Source organism: Scomber japonicus, chromosome 4 (genome assembly GCF_027409825.1).
Source record: "Scomber japonicus isolate fScoJap1 chromosome 4, fScoJap1.pri, whole genome shotgun sequence".
Taxonomy (NCBI): Eukaryota; Metazoa; Chordata; class Actinopteri; order Scombriformes; family Scombridae; genus Scomber; species Scomber japonicus.
Genome location: NC_070581.1, coordinates 6,599,176 through 6,612,971, shown reverse-complemented (window position 1 = coordinate 6,612,971; position 13,796 = coordinate 6,599,176). Strand labels below are relative to the sequence as shown.

General features: G+C 40.2%; 1 protein-coding gene across 1 annotated transcript; it reads right to left on the bottom strand.

Annotated features, from left to right (window-relative positions):
- Positions 1-4,505: 4,505 nt before the first annotated feature.
- Positions 4,506-13,434, bottom strand: si:dkey-32e6.3 (uncharacterized). The gene is made up of 6 exons (XM_053317882.1): positions 13,133-13,434; positions 12,054-12,230; positions 10,920-11,134; positions 7,907-8,067; positions 7,683-7,815; positions 4,506-6,351 (listed from the first exon to the last, which is right to left on the bottom strand). Exons 1-6 carry the CDS (start codon positions 13,407-13,409, stop codon positions 6,175-6,177), a joined length of 1,140 nt encoding a protein of 379 aa, XP_053173857.1. The 5' UTR covers positions 13,410-13,434; the 3' UTR covers positions 4,506-6,174.
- Positions 13,435-13,796: the final 362 nt, after the last annotated feature.

Sequence of the window (13,796 nt, the reverse complement as noted above, 5' to 3'; positions counted from 1 at the left end):
AGGTGCCTATGTGATTTGAAAAAACCACTGTCAAGCCTTTTAAATTCATCTCTTCATATCGATCAAGCCATTGTGCCAAGTAAAACATCAATGGCTAATTTCATACATCAATAATCTCATACTCAGACAGCCCATTTGTCTTTTGTCCCTCACTCCTTGTGCACTGGTGAAGGTGAAAGAAGCAGCGCTAACCCTTTCCTGGTGAGTCCTGATTGAAGGTGGCATTTTGCTGGCACATTAAAAAGCTGCCACTGCACTACCCTTCACTCCTGAATCCTGCAAGACAGGCCCAGACGCTGCATGTCAGCTGTAATCCTCATTATGCAAATTACAATCACACCAAGTTAAGGAGCTATCACTGCAGGTCGGATAAGGGGAGAGGAGAGAGGAGAGAGGAGAGAGGAGAGGGGAGAGGGGAGTAAGCACCGACGCAGGGAGAAAAGGGGAAGAGAGGAAGGCAGGAGAGGTGTGCTGAACAAGTTGGAATCTTTTAGAGGAGCAAACAACCTCTTTAGTAAAATCAGACAGCAGCAAGAAGAGAGGAGGGAGCGCTTTAAACTGTAGGATGCTTCTGTTCTTTAAAGAGCAGCCGCATCATTCCATAAAAAGGAGGAAGAGGAGGAGGAGGAGGACTCTCTCCACTTGCAGACACACACTCAACTCTGTGATCCCAGAGAGCAAAAAAAAGTTGAGGATGCTTTAGCCCAGTGGTCTCCAACCCTGCTCCTGTAGAGCTGCTGCCCTGCATGTTTTAAGTATCTCTCCACTCTAACACACCTGATTCTAAATATTAACTCATTATCAAGCAGCTGAAACTTGTCAACGGGCTTGATAACAAGTTACTAAATAGAATCAGGTGTGTTAGAGTCGAGCTACCTAAAACATGCAGGGTTAGCGTTGGAGATCACTGCTTTAGTGCAAACAGACAGATATCTGCGCATCCAGATGTTGGGCAGCGCAGCAGATTACACCCGCATGTCTAAAAAAGGCGCCTCTTTTTAACATCTGCATGGATTTGTCCTGAAACCTCTCCCCTAAATCTTTGAATCTGCACCAAAAATCACGCATGAAAAGCTCTGCACTCCATCGCCACCTTCACTCAATCCTATGCAGACGCAAAGTCCCCGCAGTTGATATCATTTCCCTATCCAAACTTACAGAAACAAAATCCATTAGATGAAGAGTCTTGCATACTGACCTGGTGGGATTCTTGATGCTGTGTTTGATCCTGTTACCACCATTTTAACGCCACATCTGCATCATTAGACTTTAGACAGAAGTCCATAATCTCTCCGCAACGCCCAATAACAATGACAGCATCTCGGTCAACATTGAACATGTGCACGCGGCTCAACACCGATACTGCATCAGAGGGGGGCCACGATGTACCCGCTTTTAAAATAAACGCAGAGAGGTGGAAAGTTTTGGTGAGAGCAGTTACCTTACCTCTGTGTCCAGCTGTGGATTGCAGGGTGCAGTCAGCAGCGCGTGCGTCGGAGCTCACCGGAGTAGGTCCGCGTAAATGTTTGGACATGACATCTTTAAGCAGAACAGCTGGTGGGAATCTTTCTCCTAGTGTGTTCCTGTTTCAGTAAAAGCATCCAGAAGAGAGCAACAGTAAGCATCGTCCTCCTTCCACTGCCTCTACATCTCCCCCCCTCACTTCTCTTTACGTCTCCTCCCCTCGCTCACCAGTGCGCATTTACGCAATCCCGAAACACCACCAACTCCTGTGTTCAACTGTTCCCGCTGTCCCTCCACTATCCACCAAGTGACAACACACGACTCAACACATTTTTTGAGTGTGAAATTTCAACCCACTCCCCTACGCTGCTTTGGTTTCAGATTGATCCTGGCTCTAAACACCAGAGTCAGGTAAGTCCAGACTCACCTGAAGGGAAGGAAGTTGCTTGTTAAAGGTGAGAGGGGCTCCAGAAGCTCCGCTGCTGCCCTCATGTGGATTTGAGGGAACTCTCGACCTCCACTTGAAACCACTGAAACACAGTTTGAACGATGCTATACTGTAGAACTTCATTTCCAATGGTCATGAAAAAACACAGATGATAAATAAGATGTTCAGTATCATAAAGGCACCTACACAAAATGATGAAGTTACCATATGTGGAACTTTGTGACAATAATAAAAGAGAATAGGGGAGAACGGGGTTGGTTGTCACACCAGTTCATTAGATCTCTCTCAGGTCTCTAGAGGGCGCTGTTAAAAACGTGTTGTACTGAAAGTTACAGAATTTAGTTGAGATGTTACTTCCAAGCTCATTTCTGGAGTAAACCACTTGACATTTAGGTGAGAGGACATTTAGTGTTTTTCATGTGAAAATATAGATATCCAACTCTTCATTGATCCTCTTCTAGGCTTTTACACAATGAGTTTATAATAAAAGAAACATTAGCATTGACAGGAATGAAGAGAGAGAGATAGCTAGCTAGGTTTATTTTCTTAGCTACGCCAAAACATGTGGTTGTTAGCTTTGCCAACTAGCATGTTTTGGTAGCAAAACATGCTAGTTGGGGATGTTTGTCACATTCTCTTCAGTTCTTTCTTTCTTTTAAGATAGCAATATAAGCAGGAACTTTAGGACACTTTAGGCTTCAATTACAGATTAAAAGAAAATCTATTCAGTATACAGTTTATGAGGAATTTATAGGATAGTAAAAAGTGTGACTACCAACCCCGTTCTCCCCTATTCTACAGGAATACATGAATCTGTAAAACGTATACATTTTATATTCTAACAAAAAAGGAGGTTTTGTTCCAGTTCCCACCCTCATCAAATACCACCAAATGTTTAGTCAATAGCAGCAGCTCCACAATCATCCATCTCAATCAACCTGCCACCTGACACACACTCCCCAGACTTGTCACACATTAATGTATCTGACCTCTGCCATCACGAAAGGGTCAATTACACAAGTGTTGCAGGAGAGTAGGATTAGAAACACCTCATCAAGACCTTCAAATGTTCCCGTCAAGCCCCTACGTATTGCATTTTTTAATCTCATGCCAACCAACAGACGGAGGAGGCATTTTATCTCACAAGCTCTTATCATTTATTCTTCTGCTTCCGCTGGGTATTTTCAGTGGAGGTAGCTGCAGGGGAGCTGGTAAATGTGGTTAAGTCAAAGATGATAAGATTTGCTTTGAAATACCAGTAAGAAGTATATTATAGATATTTTTAATGTTCATCAAAACACAGCAAAGCAGACTAGTTCATGTGTTTGGTTACATATGACCTTCTGCACCTTCTCTAATTAATCCCCAGTGGATCTGACCTGGTCTCACACACATCAATCAATATCCTGTTTATGGTCTAAGCACACCATAAAAAATAGTCCCCCCTTTTAGCAGTTTTCAGAAACTGATGATTTTGACAGGAAGAATACAAGAAATATGTCCTGCATGACTCTGCCACCAAAATAAAAGTCAGATCTTTGTATGATCTCTTACAAAATAACCCCAAATTCTTATGCCACCTCCACATAAGTCATGCTAATGCTAAGTTATACAATGGAAAGATGTGTAAAGTGTTGAAAACCCATATTGCTGAACATAGATACACTATAAGATGTTAAACCATGAATGATCCAGCAGCAGTACATTTTAATTGAATCATCCTATTTCCTCTCTAAGATATACTGGGTTTTAAGGAGGTATCACTCCCTCAGAAAGGTGGTAACGTGGACATTTAATTTACTTAATCAAAGAATTGTAATGTAAAAATCTCTCTTTGTGGTATGAGACATAATGGTCCTTGTCATTTTGTCTGAAGTGATTTGATTGACCGAAATACAAGAGGAATGCATATGGAGGCGTAGTATGCAACACTTTGTCTTACTATCTATGTATGACCTGTATCTGAAAACCTATAATAATAAATCTTCTCATATATTCTGGCTATGTCAAAGGAGCCAAATCAATTTAACTTACAGTATCAACATAACACATTAACAAATCACCTTATGTTGTGTGTTTTAGTTGTAATTATGTGAAACAACACCAAGTTTAACAAAAAAACCTAAAGATTTATTTAACACCAGATGGTATTATATTACATCAGAAAAATAAAAAGATGAAAAAACAAGTTTTATTCAAAATTAAAACTTCAAGTTATGATGTGAAGTGCATTCAAACGGAGCATAGATGGTAACCATGTGACCTCAATGCACAGTGAGAGTACACTATATATTATGATTGCTTTGGCTCAGGTTTCATGAGTTTCAATGTGCAAACATCTCAATGCAAAGAGCTAAACTGACTTGAAATCTTACACTTAATCACAAACAGCTGTCCTCATATATAAAGTGCAAAATAACTAAATTGCTTCAATATCACATAAAGTGTACAGATCACTGAGTTCAGCAGCATTTCTCATTACTTTTCAGTACTGCAGATTAATGTCACACTGCATTACAGATCTTTAAAATAAGTGATTTAATGATGTGTAGTTTGGTGTCTTGACTAATAATCTTGTTGGTGGATACAGAACTGAAAAAGTTAACATTTTGCCTTATATGAATGCAGCATTTACCGTAAAGTCTAGACTATATTTACAGTACTTGGATATATCTTATGTATGATATATTACCTTATTTGGTATAAAAGCTTTTATTCTGTGTGAGATTGTCATGTCAGAATTAGCGCCGCAGCATTTTGTGTGGATTTTTACACTTTGAAACTGTGCAAACGGAGATAAAGCCATCATAATTGACTGTAATCTTACCCGCCGACAACAAAGCTATCCGTCCCCGCTTTGTCCTTGCATTTTTTTTCAAAGCAGCACTTGCATTTTATCTTCTTCCATGGAGCCTGAGCTTCATACACAATAACAAAAGAAGATTACCTCTGAGTATTTCTTTCCTTTAGATTAATGACATTTATTTGCATTCAACTGGTCTCGCTACAATTGACCTGAGGAAAACATAGCAATAAAAATCTCCCTGCAAGCATAATAAATATATATATATATAATATAATATATACTGGAAACCCCCAAGCTAAAATCATCATAACGTCAAATTCAATGTTATTATGCTTCACACAAAAGGTACTTTCAAAAACATAAAAACTGGAGTAAATAACTCAGTATGAACGCTTCCCAAACCCGTGTTCAACCTAATGATACGCCTCAGTGCCCATCTGTTCTGACTAATGCAATCGTAAAGTGCCTCATGGATATGGATATCACTCTCACCTGGTCACAGGAAATGATATGTATGGTCATAAATGTAATGTGGTGTCATTTGACATTACTGGCGGTGTTAGACGGTGTTTAAAGCTCAAAGGTTGAGCCATTACCCTGCCACCTTCTGACTGGAATGCCTCCATAATGTGTTTACAGAGCGCTTTCCACGGAAGTTACACAGTCGTACTCAGAAATCCAGATGCTGTTTCGGTCATCTGGAAATATTCAAGTATTACCTTTCGGTTGTGAGTGCAAGTAAACAGTGGAGCCAACAACCGAGATAAGAAGAAATGTTCTTCCCAAGTGCGAGGATGACTAACGAGGAGCTGAAACCCAGTGGATTCTACTCACTAGATACAAAATACAACCCTTCCCTTCAAGGGTTTTTTTTACCGTATCTGACACCAATTATGCTGCCCCACGTAAATTTCAGAGAATTAGGGTAATTATCTTGTGATTAGTCACAGAGACTTTGCAGCAATCACAGAGTCTGGCCTGCCCACTTTGGTGCTTAATTAAATCAAAGACGATTTTTGTCTTTTTGTGGCGGTGCACCTAAGGACAGAAGACTATAATCTAATTCTGAAGAACACTTTGAATTGATCATTGCTGTCCCAGAGTAGATAATTACAACGTGTGGTATTTAACCATTTGAGATGAATTTAAATCCTATTTATCTAGCTGCCTCTAAAGTATATTATATTTGCTTTGGAAATTGTCTAGAATATTTCATCTTTAGATAATAACTGATTCTGCTACACCTGCCTTCTTATTCAAGTAACCTTCCTCCATATGTAGCCTTCACCCAGGACTTCACCCTGTGTGTTAAATTATTCTACCTACCCTCTACTGTTCTGTTTCTACATTGTCTGTCTGCATTAGGATTGCAGTGTTTTGGGTTATTGGTACCCCGAGTAGAGTTTGTCAGAGAGACAAACCGACGTACAGGAAGGTGTGGGGGTTGAACGGTGGGTTAGCCTGCCCCCTGCTGGAGATTCCTCTCATAGTTTTCCTGGCAGATGCGGATGCGCTGAGTGAAGTAGTTTGGGTCAGAAATGGCTCGGAGGAGGTCGTTCTGGACCAAGGTGATGTCGTAGAGTTCGGAGGTGCAGGCTGTACGAGTGTTAGCGCCACCTGGGTCCATGAAAACCTGAGAAACACACACACACACACACAGAAAGCAGAGAGAGGGGGGTATATGTGTTACTTTTTAGAGTTCTGAAAATATCTGTATCAGAAGCTCCTTTATTGTGACTGGTTACAATAATAAGAAATGGCTGGATTAATAATAATAATAATGATAAATAATAGCATCTCCAAATAGCCCAAGAAACTGACAGAGATACATATACATGGAAAGGAAAGCCAAACATCATCATATGTTACACTGAATGTATGTTGGGAGAAAACTGTTTGTTGTAACATGTTAAACATCCAGTAACCACACTGGAGAGAGAGGCAGAGGTGGAAAAGTTTCAAGAATCATAAGGTTCACTTTACAGTCCAGGACCAAATGTTCTGTTCTGTGGTATCATTAACCAATCCTGATTGAACTCCTAATTGACTTGGGTTCTGTCCAATCACATCATCTTACCTTTCCTGGTTTCTATAATGTGGTTGTGTTATCCAAAAAATGCTGTTATGTTTTACACAGCATGGTCATAATGGACAAGTCATATACCTATCTAAACACAAATTATGATCAACTATTAATATATATATAATATAGAATTATATAGTGAGTGTTCTGATCAACCAATTGCTGTAAAGATCTATTTAAAAGAACACTACAATACAGAAACACATCAGAGCATTATTGACGTCAAAAAGGTACAACTCAGTCTGTCACAATGAAGTCACTCAATGTAGATTTCCACTAATTGGTACAGAAAACACTTGTTCCTTTTGTTGTTTGGACATCTCATTCTCCAATCAATGGGACTGCTAATATTTTCTAAAGACAAAGACGCTCGATGCGTAATCAATACAGCAGAGAAAGAGGGCAAGAGGTGAGAAACCCCTGTGTGTGGGCCATCCACTTACCACTGACACAGTTGCAGCTTCAGCTCATATGCACATCTAGTGTGATGCTAAAATATTTTAAATGATCAGTTTCTAACTAAGCAATCAGGATCTGATCTATGGCTATTCCAGATGTTGTCATTGAGGCTAAAACAGACCCATTTCCAATAGATGCATGGAAATGTATTAACCCTCCTGTCGTCCTCCCGGGTCAAATTGACCCCGTCTGTTTTGACTGTTCCTTCCTTCCTTTCCTCCCTTCCTCCCTCCTTTCCTTCCTTCTTCCTCCCTCCCGTCCTTCCTTCTTCCTTCCCTCCTTCCTCCCTCCTTTCCTTCCTTCTTCCTGCCTCCCTTCCTTCCTTCCATCTTACCCCCTTCCTTCCTTGACTTGAGGACAACAGGAGGGTTAAATCATTTGTGCCGTTCGTATTGATGCCACTTTGAAAGAGTTGACAGTACCTTGGGTTGAACTATCGTATCCTCGTCATTCTGCCGTATGTTGTCATCTATGAAGATGTGTTGAATGTGCTGGTCGAAGGGGTCCACCCACAGCGGCTTCCCCCCACGGATGGAGAAGGTGTTACTCGCCCACCTGGACGCAGAACAGAAATGGAAAAGCTTGGATGAAGAGACGAAGGCCACAAAACCCCACATTAAATGCTTGAGGAGGAATTTGTTTGTACCAGTCAAAGTGGTCCTGGAAGCCCCCCAGTCCCTGCACCGAGCTCAAATACTCATACAGGCCTCTTTCTCCGTCGCGGGTGGACACGCGGTCCTCTGCTCGGCTCAGGACGATCGCTCTCTTGTCGCAGCGGATCTTGCCCGGAGTCAAATTCACATTTAACTGAAGTGAGAAGAGTCAGAGAGAGAAACAAAGAACAGCTCTGAAGCTTTACTGCAAGCATGAAACCAAAATACACTGCTGGAGAATTATTCTGTTATTATTGGAGCTGCGCACTATTAGTCCACCATCCATTTACTGATAAGAAGAGTCTCAGTCCACCGAGTTTTCATTAGTCGGTTAATGGTGGAGAAAAAAAGAGAGTACATATTTGAATAGTTAAATTAATATGATAAACATGTGATGAATATTTGACTAATGGCTTAAACTAATGACTATTATAGTCATTAGTTAAGAGGAAAATATTCAGTCAACAGGGTCTCTGGGAGACCTAAACTGACCTCAATGAATTATTGAAAAATCATAACCTTGTGCCAACTACATAAATAATAACCACTATTCTGTAGCTTTATGATAAATAGTGAGGATACTCTGCACATAAAAGCACTAACTGACACTTTGATTGTTACAGTTTAGATTCATAGTGGATAAATTATACTTTGCTCCATACTTTAGCGTATACTATGTTGAATATAAGCTAAAGAACAGATGTTGAGTTGGCGTAACATTATGTCGATGGCTTGCTATAATGTACCGATCTTAACTGAAAATGACAGTAGATGGCAGCTCACATCCATTAACTCACACTGGGTCTGTTTTCTCATTGAAATACACACACTGAGGACTTACATGTATTCTGTTTTATTGTGATAGGATTGAAAGTGTTGCCATGTAAGAAACTTTTAACCACCATGTTCCTGCATTTAAAATTAGTTTAAAAAAAAGTAACATTAATAATTGGTAGTATCCGAGTGCTTTTACTTTGAAGGAGCCGTGGTGCATGAATACTCACCCCAACGTACCTAGAGTCAGATATCTGTTCTCTTCACTTAAAATTAAATAGTAAATTAAACCCTAAAATGTCAGCTTTACTTAGGCATCAGTCTCTAACACTTGACCTTCAGTTGCATCCGATGCAGGAAAACAACCAACTAAGTTTTGGAAACTTCACAATTAGGCCACATGACGCCTCCTGATTGATTTTACCCCCCGCTCTCTCTGTCTAAACGAGTAGATGAATCGCATCTGACAGGTGACCAAGTAAGACCTGCGCTGTGATCTCTTCCTGACGGCCTGCTGTGCCCGACAGGTTTCACTTTCTCACATCTCTTCCGCTTCTCCCACTTCATCTGTCCATTTCACTCTTAACATGTCTCTCCAAAATCAATACGTTCCACTCCAGAAAGCTAACAGGTACAAAACCCCTCTGGCAGGAGTTGGGAAGGGGAGGGGGGGGGGGGGGGAGGGGGGGTCGAGGGAATGCGTACACTTGTGATTTGTGTGTATGTGTTAGGACAGAGGGTTGTGGTCTGCTATATAACCCCTATGGACCATTGTTTCAACACACACACATACACACACATACTGTATAATGAGGTCCCCTAAAACAGTGCCTCTCACATTTTTTCCAAGGACCCCTAAAGTGACATAAATGAGACCACACACACACACTCATCAGGTAAGAGTTTTGTTTCTAAATGTATTATTGTGTGTTATTAATAGTCACAAATCCTATCATTGTGTTACTTATGGATGGAATTATTGCGAAAATGAATTACCCCGCCCCCTCTTGTTTGTCTACCACATAACCCCCCTCAAAAGGTCCCCGGACCCCACCCTGCGAGCCACTGTGCTAAAACAAGTCCAAAAAATGTAAAAGGTTGTGCTACCATCTGTGAACACTGTAACCATTTGAACCTACTTTACAGATTCAGCTGTGATTAAGAATTGATAATATTAAAGTTTTTAATTAAAAGTGTGACCAATTTGCATGGGAGATTAAAATTAAGTACTTCAAGCTGTTCGTGTCACATCAAAATGGAGCAATGCTGGAGGGGATGTGGCTTGGTGGGAGACCGCACGCATATCAGAATATTAACAGAATGTACAAGATATTACATATTATATATTACCAGATGATCTTGAAGAGAATGACCAAACATATCTGTTAAGAGTGTCTCCTAATTACAGCCTCCTGGTTGAAGCCACACCCTCCACAATAACACAATAGATATTTAGATATTTACCACATGGAATATATGACTGCAGCAGATGCCTTCATAAACAAATAAACCCCCACTGCCTTACATTTCAACCTGATATGATATATCAGCTGATCTATACTTTGTACTGTATATAAAGATGTATTGTATGACTGCACTTGATAAAAGGAAATAAAGACGTTTTAAAAAGTGTCACCAAAATAATTAATGATTCCTTATTTCAAATAGTAAATCATATATATCCCCAGACATTTCTTACAGTGTGAGAATGTGAGGCAGCAGGAGAGCAGTGGGACACACACACACACACACACACACACACACACACACACACACACACACACACACACACACACACACACACACACACACACACACACACACACACACACACACACACACACACACACACACACACACACAGATTTTTCTTTCTAAATTTTGTGCAGAATTTGGGTGGACTCTGGTTTTGTATCAAAGTAGCAGATCATCTGACTCTCCTATAAATAATGGTTTCCCAATAGCTACATCCCCACAAGATATTTTAGAAAGAAAGGCAGTGATGTGTAGATGGAGTCTGCGCAGGGACAAATAAATAACTAATAAACAAATGCTTTATCATGGTGGCATAAGTTGTTGTTGCTTGTACAAAAAAGAAAGTTGAATAATAACACAAACAACCTGATTCTACAGTACTATATTATGGGTGTGGTTTGATCACATTTGACTGAAATAATGTGATGTATTTCATTTGTCCTGGCTCAGTTATAAATAAGTGTGATTGTATTTTACCTTCAGATCAGGCAGATCAGGGAACAGTGGATGGGCCCCTTTGTTCAGCGCTCTAGATACAGCCTTCAGCACGCGAGGTAGGTCACTTCCAAACGTACGGAACAAGATGGCGAACTCCCTCTCTTCCTGCGCCAGGTCTTTGAGCAGCTGGAAGAAGGAGGGGAGGATCCAGTGGTACAGTCGACCGTCTTCACCCTTTACCGACAGCTCTGTGTCTGCCTGTGGGGAACACACACAGTGGGTTACACACACTGTAACTGCATTAAAGTGTTAAAGTGGCGTGCAGGAAGTGTAAGAGACTGGACTGTAGATAGATGTAATCATGAAAAACATCAATCAAGTAAACAAACTTACTGGCAGCATGCACAGGAAATTATGATTGTTAAAGAGAGGCCTGGCTGAAAAACTAAACAGATTCAGAAATTGAAACCTCCTATATGACTGAATCTAAATGTAAATGTTAACTGGAACATATCTGAAATAAATATGCAGTAGTAAGAATGCAATATACACAACCAATCACAAGTTTGGACACACTTTCTCCAAATTTTTGATTGATGCAAATGAAAAAAAAAGTACAAAAAAAAGGGAAATCTTCTTTATCTTTATGCAACAACATTATTGTATCAACAGAGATACTGGGACTACTGGGAAGAAATTGGAATATCTAATGTATTTTGTTTTTCTATGAAAGAATAAAAAAAGATTTTAAAAATCTGCTAAGCTGTAAAGCTGCAGCTGAGATGACTGAATATGGCTTTTTAGGCAGTTAGCTGAAGTTAAAAAGAGAATTATTAGCTTGTGTGAGAAGTTGCTAGAAAGGAAAGAAACTAAACTCAGTAGTATGTATGATAGTGCATAACTCAGGTCTATGTTTGTGTATTTATGGATTTTACAGGTTAATAATTGCACTATTTAAACTGTCCATCCATGTTTAATTTAATTCTGTTATTACAGTCAGATAAAAGCAAAAGTTAGAAGTAAATTTAAACCTTCTTGAAGTAATTTATGTTGCGTCTTTGTCTTCATACCATGTAAATATCTCAACTCAATTAAAAAGAGAAATATATGACTAATATCTTTACACAAGCACTGTCTATCTGTCTTTCTTGTCTATCCCATCTTATAGGACACTTGCCTTGACGTCCTCAGGCCAGCGCAGCAGATCCAGATGTTCGTCCAGGACCCCGCGGAAACGCCGGCCAGCAGCAGAGGTGAAGCCAGGTATCCGTCCAAACTGTGAGTAGTAACTAACAGCGCCTTCACATGGTGGGAGCAGGGAGGGAGAGTCACTCAGCCATTCCCACTTTCCTGGAAAGAGGTTTAAAGGTTTTAGTGAGTTATTTTTAAATTGAGGGCAAACTAAATATTTGGCTATAGATTGAAAGGGGAGTGGATGAGTTTGTTTCCAGGGTACTAGTGCGGTATCCTGATTAGACCTGTAGCTGAAAAACTTTTATATCTAGAGTTAAATAGTCAAATATGGTGATACATATAGCCAAATCCTCCAATTACACCCATTTATTAGTTATGCAAGAGTCACTGCAGCCAATGATGAACAGCATAGGCCTCCAACCTGTGAAAAATATGCATGATTATGACATAAAAAAGGTAGTATTGTCATATCAGTTACATAAAGACAACACATTGATTTAAATGTTTAGAAAATATAAATAAATAAGAAAAAAAAAGAGAATAAGAGAAGTTTTTCAAAAGTTAGAGTAAAAACTGGGTTAAAATAGATTTAAAAATACAGAGGAAAAATAAAATGTAATTATAGAAATAAGGTTTAATAAAAGCTAGACTAAAAGTAGATATACTGGTAGGTTTATATGTACCTGAAGAAAAAACATTTGAATATGGCCCAAAAACGGCTCTATGGGGAAATAAGCAAATAATCTATTTAATATTCAGGTCTATATTATTATAATAAACACATGGCAGAATATGACTTTAAACCTTTGACCTGGTTCAACTGTATCTGCGTTTCGTCATAAGTGACACACCTGTGATGTATTTCCTTTCAGTCACAGCTCCACTGTTTGATTGTTTGGCGGCTTGTCGCTACTCTTATGTTCAATGAAAGCACGACTTTCAATTCTGTGTTTTTTAAAAGGGAACTAGGCGTGTTTACCGCCTCCACACCACAGGGACAATAACTTGTATCACCTGACTATATAGATACTGAAAAGTGGTACAGAGTGAGAGCTCACCTTGTTGACTCATCTTCCCCCAGGTAACAGTAGTGAGGAAATAGTCCAGGGCAGCTACGGTCCCCTGACCCGTCACAGCGTCCGACACAAGTATGGTGTTGTTGAGGTCGATATGAAGGACTAACTTTCTCCTCTGGTCGTTATTTAAAGACCCAAGCCCCCGAGGGACTTTCACTGCTGGCTCCCCGGTACCGCACGCTGGCTCGGGGATATCGCTGCTGTTTGTCCCGTCGTGCTCATCAGCTCGTCGGCCGCTTTTTTGACCGAACTCCGCCATGAGAGAGAAAGCGATACAACAGACGAATTATTAGTGGGAAAATAATTCAACTACTGAATTAACCGGCTCAGCTGTCTGACTCATGCTTATTTACTTCCTCATTCGCCAAGCCACCTTCTTCTTCAGCAAGAACACTGCAAGGCGGGCTAAAGAGCGCCCCCCGCCGGTGCTTTGGAGTACTGCATATTGAAGGGATTTCCACTCTCCACACAGGCTTTTTCCACACAGACTTATTCTGGTTGATTAAGCATCAGTTTGAAATTTGGGAGAGCTATGATAGGAATTTTGTGTCCCCGCCAACAAGGAATATGCATCAACACAGACAATACAATTGTAATTTGGCTTAATTAAGCCAAAGATGCATCTAACCTGCTAAGAGGCCCAGAA